General features: G+C 35.5%; 2 protein-coding genes across 2 annotated transcripts; one reads left to right on the top strand and one right to left on the bottom strand.

Moving 5' to 3' along the window:
* The first annotated feature begins 1,193 nt into the window (after positions 1–1,193).
* Positions 1,194–3,395, top strand: LOC111022408 (large ribosomal subunit protein eL19x). The gene is made up of 5 exons (XM_022299574.2): positions 1,194–1,352; positions 1,779–1,901; positions 2,572–2,885; positions 3,053–3,111; positions 3,206–3,395. The coding sequence occupies exons 1-5, from the start codon at positions 1,241–1,243 to the stop codon at positions 3,228–3,230; spliced, it is 633 nt and encodes a 210-aa protein (XP_022155266.1). The 5' UTR covers positions 1,194–1,240; the 3' UTR covers positions 3,231–3,395.
* Positions 3,396–4,386: 991 nt separating this feature from the next.
* FUM1 (fumarase 1) lies at positions 4,387–9,875 on the bottom strand. The gene is made up of 17 exons (XM_022299573.2): positions 9,523–9,875; positions 9,262–9,379; positions 8,981–9,130; positions 8,156–8,266; positions 7,829–7,912; positions 7,370–7,468; positions 7,199–7,249; positions 7,063–7,112; positions 6,861–6,942; positions 6,648–6,742; positions 6,491–6,557; positions 6,322–6,372; positions 5,898–5,993; positions 5,557–5,655; positions 5,409–5,438; positions 5,260–5,325; positions 4,387–4,696 (listed from the first exon to the last, which is right to left on the bottom strand). Exons 1-17 carry the CDS (start codon positions 9,669–9,671, stop codon positions 4,610–4,612), a joined length of 1,485 nt encoding a protein of 494 aa, XP_022155265.1. The 5' UTR covers positions 9,672–9,875; the 3' UTR covers positions 4,387–4,609.
* Between the last annotated feature and the right edge of the window lie 47 nt (positions 9,876–9,922).

Below are 9,922 nucleotides of genomic sequence, written 5' to 3'. Positions count from 1 at the left end.
AACTGATTAAAGTGTATTAAAAAAACTTACAAAATTTTAAAGTGTCAAATAAGTACTTGAATTTTGAATTTTGTATCCAATAAATTTCTTAACGTTAGACAATGTCTACATGGACATAAAATTAAAAATTTAAGAAGCAAACTTATAATTAAAATTTGTTTTCAGAACACATACGAGGTTGGAGAATCAAACCTATAACCTCTCAAGTGAGGTAAAAATGACTTAAACATCAAGTGATTTTTAAATAAAGTTTATATATATTTTTATATTTTAAAATATAATGTTCAAAATGTAGGACAGAAATTTTAAAATTTCACTTATAATAAACTTTATGAATCTATTTATAAGTTGAAGCTATGTTTGCCTCCCCTTAATAATAAAGCATCCTAAAATTGATGAAAATGAATATGTATGTGTATGTGAAAATAGGTACTTGACACATTTCTATCACGAGTTCGAAGCCCCCTATCTCACTTTATTAAAAAAAATGACACGTATACATGATTGTAATTTAAAATGAGTGAAAAAAATCCATGTAACCATAGTGAGTTGCATTGTACAATAAAATTAATAACCAATTTTTCAAATTTTCAAAAATAACATAAATTTATATTTCTCAACCTAAGTAACTTATTTTTTGTTTCCTCTCAAATAGTATAACTTTTCAGGTCTGTGTTATTAATATAAGATATCATACCATAAAATTTAATGGACGCCTCTATAGATGACTTGTCAAGTTAGAGTTTGGTTTCTTCTCAATAGAGATAGTAACTTTAATCAAAGCACGAGACTAATAATAAAACTATTAGTTAATCTTAAAAAATTATTGAATATGTCAAAGATCTATTAGATGCTAAATTAAAAATTCACTAATTTACTGCACCTTTAAATATTAAACACAAAATTAAAAGTTTAGAGACTAAACTCGTAATTTAACCTTATTTTTCAATTATCTTTTCCTTTCTACCTAACATACATGAGCAGCATTTGAGAAATCAGGGCCTTGGAAACCTAAAGAAAGCCGAATCCATGAGGCCCATTAAGATAAAAGCCCATTATATCATTTCAGATCCACAAATAAGGAGCTTTTAATGGGCCGGTTATGAAGCCCAAAAAATGTCCAGTAATTGGGAACCCTAACCCTAGGGCAGAAAACGCAGCACTGTCTTATATATAAATAGCGGAACAATCACTCGCGCGGTTCTCTCGAATTGCAGCTGCCCAGAGGAGGTGTGGAGAAATGGTGTCGCTCAAGCTTCAGAAGCGCCTCGCCGCTAGTGTTCTCAAGTGCGGCAGAGGCAAAGTCTGGCTGGATCCTAATGAAGTCAATGAAATCTCCATGGCCAATTCTCGTATGCTCTTTTCCTTTTCTTCCATTCTCGATCCTTTTTGTTTCCTTTAGGACTGCTGGGTTTTGATTTTGATATTTTCGTTGATTAAGTTGCTTTTGGTTGCGGGAGATGTCATAGGAAGTTTATTGCTTAATTTGAGTGGTACGCGAAAGCTCTCAAGAATTAGGGTTTTAGTTCGATCTACTTGGTTGAAATACAGTTCGTTAAAGACTCCTGTTTGAATTTTGTTGGTTTCGTAAAATTGTTTATTGCCGGATATTTGGTCTTTGAGATTTCTTTTTCTTATTTATACTATTTTTTTATTTTTTGCCGGATGTCCTAGTCTAATACGTGAGAATATGAAATATCGCAACTTTTATTTTAGTATGTGGGCACCGTTTTGTTTTCTGTTTTGGGTTGATTTATAGGAAGTTGTGTCGATTGCAGGCCAAAACATTAGGAAGTTGGTCAAAGATGGTTTCATTATCAGGAAACCGACGAAGATCCACTCTCGTTCCCGTGCTCGTCGTATGAAGGAGGCTAAGAGGAAGGGACGTCACTCGGGATATGGTAATTTTTTTTGAGTTTCTGCTACTTGTTATAGATGAAGAATGGACGCTCTATTCGTGCAGATTTTTGTGCTGGCGTGCAGGACATTGAAACTTTGAAAAACTGTTCTTAAAATTTTAAATCAGGCATAAATACTTGCCTCAATGAAAATAGAAATAAATAAATAAGTAAAATATAATATAAATGCTTTAGGATTACAAACAAAAGGAAATATAACAACCAAATTTTACTTTATAAACCATATGTAATTGCGTAGGAAGATGTGGGAGATGATGTTTATGAGGGAATGGTATGTTTTTTTCCTTCTTGGTAAGATATGTCTATGTTTTAGTACATTTGACCTTGCATTAGGGATGTTAACTGTTTTTTCCCTTGAGTTAATATAGTTTACCGTTTGATATTTTAATTTTCTTTAATTTGAAAATGGATATTTCCATTTACAATTTTTACAGCATATAATTTATCGTGCTTAGCATTCAAATGTGTCAGGAATTGGAACATTGGTTGATCGATGTCTGTGTAAATTTAAAAGTAATAGGGAACTAATTGTTATATCATAAGTTTTTACAGTAGTTAAGCAAGAAGTGCTTGTATGTCATAATTATTATCAATTTCTTCACTCTAGTGCTTTTATGTTTACTTCATCACTAATTATGTCTGTTACATTTAGGTAAGCGTAAGGGTACCAGGGAGGCTAGGTTGCCCACCAAGATCCTCTGGATGAGGAGAATGCGTGTCCTGAGGCGATTACTCCGCAAGTACAGGGAGTCGAAGAAGATTGACAAACACATGTATCATGACATGTACATGAAGGTGAAGGGTAATGTTTTCAAGAACAAACGTGTGCTGATGGAAAGCATCCACAAATCAAAGGCTGAGAAGGCAAGAGAGAAGACGTTATCCGATCAATTTGAGGCTAAGAGAGCAAAGAACAAGGCTAGTAGGGAAAGAAAAATTGCCAGAAGAGAGGAGCGGTTGGCCCAGGTATCCGATCAATCATGTTATAATTGAAATGATTCCTCAATAATTCTTAAAATAAGCTTGACGACATACAATTTTCTTTGTCATGCCAAACCTACTGCTCCATTCCTCAAGTTCCTTAGTATTAGTTTTACTTAATGCCAGAATACTGACTTGGCCTTGTCATTTAGGGACCTGGAGAAAAACCAGCCGCAGCTGCTGCCCCAGCTGCTGCATCTCAAGCTACTCAGTAAGTATATAATAGCTGCTGATGTTTTTTACATGTGATGATCAGATTAAATCTGATTTATATAATGAACCCACCCACCTTCTTTCTCTTGCAGGGTATCAAAAAAAGCAAAGAAGTGAATTTCTGATCGTTCGTAGATCCTCAACTACTGTACTGGTTTTGACCACTTTTGTCGTTTTTCTTGTTTTGGACAATTTTCCTTGTTATCAAAATCCCAGACGAATAGAGATTTACATCTATAATTTTTCTAATTTATCAATCGTTTGATCTTTGGTTCTTTTTTCTTTTAAATTGTTACAAGATTTTCTCAAGCCTTATTAGTAGATTTCTTTAACGTGAGTGCTCTTCCATACAGAAGTTTGAGACCTTCGAAACTTTCCGTCAACTGCTGGTTGTCTTCAATGTGTAGTTTTGTATGGTAGGGATGGAAGAAATAGTTGTGAATCTGAGTTCTCGACTGCATTTTTTTCATGATAAGTATGGTTCTTTCTTTATGATGGTCATGGTTAATACATTTTCTCTTGAACGAAATCCAAGAATAAAGAAGAGATTATAGAGCCGCCTTGGTGATTGATTATGCAATGGGAATATATCCCTGGTGGACGGTGGGGTGTAGGAGAGAGAGAATAAAAGCGAGATAAAGTGGACCTCTCACTTTGTTGCCATAAAGCAATCTTGTTCGCTCAAAGCAAGCATGCCAAATCATCAAATGTCCAAAGGGGTGGAAAAACTTGCTTGGAGCTTGGTGGACACTGCCTGCTACCTTCCACACTCCAAACATGTGTCAATGAACTTGACTGATCCATTCTTAGAACATTCAAATGAGTCTTCTACAAGAACAAGTTTCATAATTTTTGAACGGACAGCAAATCTCTCGTTTGGTTATAATAGGAGCTCACTCCCTGCAAGCCTCGGCACTCTACCATTGATCAAATGAAATAGTTTTCACCAAGCTATATTCTTTTTCTTACCATGGCTACGAGAGCTAGTGGTTGCAGAAATCAACTTCAAAATATCATTTCGTTTATTAAGCCTCAAGTAATGAGAGCTTTAAAAGGTAGAAACTCAAAATTATTGGAAGAATACTCTACGAAGCAAGGAATTCATGTTCTTACTTTGATATTTAACGGAGGGCATATAGGAAATCGCAGCACTCCACTTGTAAACTACATTATATGTATATGTATATGAATTGTATAAAATATTTTTATTACAATCCACCATTTATAAGAAAAACGCACCAAAGAGATGCAATAATCAACGTACCACAAAAAATGTATCCAAAATAAATTATTAATTACTTCCGGTGAGAGAATTTTCTAGAAAATACAAGAGGAACGACCACAATCCTTAGGAGAGATCCTATTATATGTGGTCTTTTTATTATCCAGTTCAATCCTCATAAAAATGGATTTCTTCTTCCTTTTAGGAGAAAAATGAAAGTACCTATCAAAATTATTTTGATGAAACAATGAGCCAAACACAAAACAACTTTTTATCAATCAGATGGACCAATCATCTTCTCAGGCACCACATGTTTATCAAACTCTTCCTCGCTTAGAACTCCAAGCTTCAATGCAGCGTCCTACAAAATTATATACCAAAACGAGCCATTTGACAATTTAGGTAATAATAAAAATATGGACCAAAGCTAGCTCAGCGGTAATTGGCATATATCTCCAACCAAGAGATTGTGAGTTCGATCCTCTATCCACATGTTGTACTAAAAAAAGATATATGAGTTTAAATCCTATTTTGGTTGTGTATTTATATATTCTCTAAACTTACAAATGTCCTATTTTTAGTCCAGACAATCTAATGTGCTTACCATTTGAATTTCCCTAAATCATTTAACAAGAACCTAAATGCATTTGAAAACTTGACACCCAACTGACAACACATGACTTACAGATGCCTATTGATTAGGCTAATGAATAAGGAGATACCCATATCAAACTTCTATTAACTAATTTATTTAAAAATGAGTGACTTTGACTAAATAGTTCTTTATGCACAACTTTAGAGATAAAAAAAAATGTTTGAAAGTTTAAAGACTAGAAACAGTATAAGCATGAAATGTTTAGAGATGAAAATAAGATTAAACCTATACAATTAGGATTATAAATGTAATTCAAACGCAATTCATACCTTCAAAGTGGATCCTTCCTTGTGGGCTGTCTTTGCAACTGCAGCAGCATTGTCGTAACCAATTTTCTGGAAACAGTATGCATGAACACGTTATCAAACAATGTTCCAAGCCTAAGGAAAATGTGAGCTTTCTAGTTATGATCACTTACAGGGTTCAAAGCTGTGACGAGCATCAGCGACTGCAAGGCCATCGAATTTAAGTGCAGAGATATACACAAGAATCATCATCAGCCAAAATCTTCAACACAAGCGGTGTAGCATAAAATTATCTTTTTCAAATATTAACATAAAACTAACCTCACGCAATAATTTCGAAATTCTTTCCGTGTTAGCTTGAATTCCTCTTACACAGTTCTTTTCAAATGAAGCAGAAGCATCTCCTAATAATCTCAATGACTGCAGAGCCAGAGTTCGAGATGAAGGTTCAATAAATCCAGAATATTTATTTCTAACTCTATATATATATGTGCGTGCGTGCATGTCATTTGAGGACGATAAGCAGATCGAGTGATCGACAATATGATAAATGAATCTCATAGCAGATGGTGCAACCACAAGATAATAGTTTAGTTTATGATATCATTATTTAAACATAATATCTAGAAATAACAACGATAAAGAGATACTACAGAACTTACATGCAAAAGAGCATTGGCGATCATTGGCTTAAATACATTAAGCTCAAAGTGTCCATTTGATCCACCAACCGTTACTGCCACATGGTTTCCCATAACCTGTAAAACATGAAGAACTGTCGATCGCATCTAATATATATTTTTTTTTAATTAAAAAATTAGAAACAAACTTTTAATTGATTTATTTAAAACAAATAAACAAAATATTAACAAAAATTTGTTGGAACACATTGAACTAATTAAGGTTCAAGAATGACAATATATTACATATATGAAACTAGTCACTGATAACCAGAGTATGCATAGCTTAGAATGGTAACTCAAAATTTTTGGGGAACAAATGGAAACCAACATAATTAGTTGGATCTATATTAACTAATTCCTCTTTCAGCATCACATAATGAACTATGCTAGAAGGTAACTATACCTGAGCACAGACCATAGTGAGAGCCTCGCACTGAGTAGGGTTGACCTTCCCCTAGAACCAGAAAAAATTGTTAAGCTTAACAAGCCCAAAGCATTGAAACATAGCTTCTGAAAGACAGACAGACACGCATGTGCCCCCAAAACACAGAGAGAGAGACAGAGAGATTTACTGGCATAATACTACTGCCTGGCTCATTTTCGGGAAGAATAAGTTCACCAAGACCACAACGTGGACCACTGTATACATGAAATGAGGGGGGAAATATTAGATAAAGAAAGACAAGAAATGATACAGTGCTAGGATCGACGAAATTAATGCATATAAACCTTCCCAACAGGCGTATGTCATTAGCAATCTTCATCAAGGAAGTAGCAACTGTGTTAAGAGCCCCACTAGTCTCAACAAAAGCGTCATGTGCCGCCTAGCAAAACAAAATATTCCAACATAAAAAAATGGTTCCATGTATGAAGGAAGGCAACACCAAACTGTGCAATAAAAAACAAAAGAGAGGGAAGATGATGCTCCTTCAATTGACTAACCAGAGCTTCAAACTTGTTTTCTGCCGTCACAAACGGGAAATTTGTTTCTTCAGCTACTGCTGCAGCTATCTTCACATCAAATCTGAATAATAGACAGCGCCAATCTCAAAATAAGAAATACGCTCATCCGTCTGGTCTTGAAGCACAATATAAGAAAACTAGATATTTTTTCTTATTCATACTAATTCGAAAGAAAATATACCCTTTCTTTGTGTTCAATCCAGTTCCAACAGCAGTTCCACCTTGGGCAAGCTGTACAAATGGAATTCTGAAGTGTCAAAAATAAAAATAGCAAAAGGAATTGAAAAAATACCTGGAACAATTACAAGCATCACAACCTGATACATTCGAGGTAGAGTGCACAAGACTCTGTCAATACCATACTTCACCTGCAGCCCAAGCACACACCAATCAGAAAATTATTTATATGCATCGTACTCTATTTCTTCTTTTCAATAGGCATCAGGACCACCAAAACTTTCACAACCACAAAGAGAAAGAAAGCATACTTGTGTGGTATAGCCGCTGAACTCTTGCCCAAGGGTTAATGGTGTGGCATCTTGAGTGTGAGTGCGTCCAATCTTAACAATATCTTTGAATTCAATGGACTGTTTGGATCATAACAGAGTAATATAAGGAATTACAGACTTAAATTAAGGTGCAAAGGGCAAATAAAATGCAAAGGAGCAGGGAGTGTAAATAAACACATACAATCACTACCATACAACTCAGTTAAGAAGTGTTCAAACTAACAGATGGTAAATCAGATTCAAACTATGTTATGATCTCCTAATGCTTTCCATGCTTTTTAGACATTCAGCTTAATCCATGCAATCAAACAAACATGACCTAAGATTATGACTCAAACAGGCTTCTGTAAATAAATTAAGGTCGGATTATTTAAAACATGTAAAGATGCAAACAAAAATTTGAAATTCTGGGCATCGTATCTCTAATAAAAATCAAACCTTTGAGTTTAGTGATGAATGCAAAGTTTTCAATTTTGGTATGAATCTGGAATTAATTTCTGTTGCAGCTGCTATGTGCATTACCTGTAAAAGGAAATCAGTAGAAATCATCAGAAGTGAGGAAAAAACTCTTGTCAATTGAGACAAATAAAAGTAGTAATGGCATAAAAATTTGACCAAAGTAGTAATGGCATAAACTTTGATCATTAAAACTTCTATGGAAAAAAGAAGTTTTGCCATGGAAAACTGCTAAACTTTATTGGTTATTTACAGAAAAAGAGTTGGAATAACAATACACAAAATAACTTAAGAAAGCAAATGACTAACAGTTGGGAATGTATCATTAGAAGATTGTGACCGGTTAACATGGTCATTCGGGTGCACAAACTTCTCACCACGTTTATGGCCAAGGATCTCTGATGCTCTGTTAGCAATGACCTGCCACAAAAATAGTATGTCCACAATTTTGTACCATTCAAGTAATCAACTAACAAAATATACCCTCAGAGACGTTATAAGAAGATTACTCAACATATTACCCTATGTTCTGCAATCATGTGCGCATAACATTCATATTAGATACTTCAAATATTATTGAAGGGAAATGTATATCTTATTGGAGGAAATGCTTTTCTGTTCTCAAGAGACTGTACTTTAGGAAGACTCGGTGAATTTGACTACATAGGGAAGGGAGGGGGTGAAAAAAACTGTAGTCATCTTACAACGTCTTCAATTCAACCATCAGTAACCACTAGTTTGGAAGCCGCATACTTCACGTACATGGCATTATAAATTTAAGCCATGGAGTTCAGGAAATAATTAGATTTGAACTTTGCATTAGATTCAAGAATGGCGATTGACGGAACCTAATTTTCCAAGGAAAGCAAATCTCTCCCATGGGAGAGTTGTATATTAAGGGATTAAATACCACATGCCATCACATCTGCCGTTAATAAGAACTCAAACCTAACATAAAAACAGTGACCTAGCCTTTCATGCTTCCTTGGGTAAAAAATACCACGACAACGTGATCAAAGAAAGAGATTCATGTAAAAGAAAGAAATATGTAAGACTTTCAATAAGATCCTTAATAGATTGAACCTTCGCTCTTGGCACCTCACAATCAAGATAAAACAGAGTAGTTCTCCTAACCTCATTGGCATTCATGTTACTCTGAGTGCCACTTCCAGTTTGCCATACAACTAGCGGAAAGTGATCATTTAACTTTCCCTCGGCTACTTCTTGGGCTGCTTGCATTATGGCTTTCCCAATAGTTGGATCAAGACCATATTCCATGTTTACCTACAAAAACAGATTCAATATGAACAGTAGAACCATTTCCAAGCAATAATATCTCATCTCAATTGCAAAATACGAACTGTAGCACAAAAAATCAAACATCACATTATAACTTAATTTGAAAACGAATGGACCTTGGCAGCACACTTTTTAAGTACGCCAAAGGCACGAACTATAGGTTCAGGCATCCGCTCACGGTCTCCTCCGATCTCGAAGTTCTGCAACGATCTCTGCGTTTGAGCTCCCCATAATCTAAAAAGGCAAACAACGTAATTAAAATACTTATTTCACTTCATTTATCACAATTTCCTTTGAGGAAATGGAAAACAAAAGCAAGTGTTAGTCAAGCAAATCCAAAAACCAGATGAACGAGAGAGAGAGAGACACACACGAACCTGTCGGAGGGAACGTTAATCGGTCCAAACGTATCTCTTTCCTCCCTAAAAGACGTGGAGTAAGATCTCAAAGACGCAGTAGCACAACGCGCCATCCCGAACAGGTGCGAAGGCGAAGATCGCCGGGACAGAACATACGCGGCAGCCATTCTTCTGGCAAGAAGAATGAGCGAGTGATCTTGCGAGTAGAAGAGGAGATTAACGATGGAGGTCCGGAAGGTGGAATCCTCAAGGGAGAAATGGGCGGCGATAAGGCGCTAGGCGCCGGAGAGATGGCAGGTGACGTTAGAGCTTTCAGAGGAAGTTCTGAGAGAATACGGCGATTTCCTTTTGTCGGAAAATGTTGAAATGTGAAAGTGAAAGTGGAATGGCTTTCATAATCATGGCTGCGCCTGCCTCG

Source organism: Momordica charantia (assembly GCF_013281855.1).
Source record: "Momordica charantia cultivar OHB3-1 chromosome 8 unlocalized genomic scaffold, Mcharantia_2.0 BLBB01000008.1, whole genome shotgun sequence".
NCBI lineage: Eukaryota > Viridiplantae > Streptophyta > Magnoliopsida > Cucurbitales > Cucurbitaceae > Momordica > Momordica charantia.
The sequence above is the reverse complement of the archived record's forward strand: the minus strand, read 5'-3'. Positions and strand labels throughout refer to the sequence as shown.

Bases quoted from the DNA above. Each gene is read 5' to 3' on its own strand.
- LOC111022408 (XM_022299574.2), top strand. From the start codon at position 1,241: ATGGTGTCGCTCAAGCTTCAGAAGCGCCTCGCCGCTAGTGTTCTCAAG. The intron at 1,902-2,571 runs GTAATTTTTTTT...TGTTACATTTAG, and splicing joins GGGACGTCACTCGGGATATG to GTAAGCGTAAGGGTACCAGG. The intron at 3,112-3,205 runs GTAAGTATATAA...TTTCTCTTGCAG, and splicing joins GCTGCATCTCAAGCTACTCA to GGTATCAAAAAAAGCAAAGA.
- FUM1 (XM_022299573.2), bottom strand. From the start codon at position 9,671: ATGGCTGCCGCGTATGTTCTGTCCCGGCGATCTTCGCCTTCGCACCTG. The intron at 6,373-6,490 runs GTAAATCTCTCT...TTCTGGTTCTAG, and splicing joins CAGGCAGTAGTATTATGCCA to GGGAAGGTCAACCCTACTCA. The intron at 4,697-5,259 runs GTATGAATTGCG...ATAATTTTGTAG, and splicing joins AGGAAGGATCCACTTTGAAG to GACGCTGCATTGAAGCTTGG.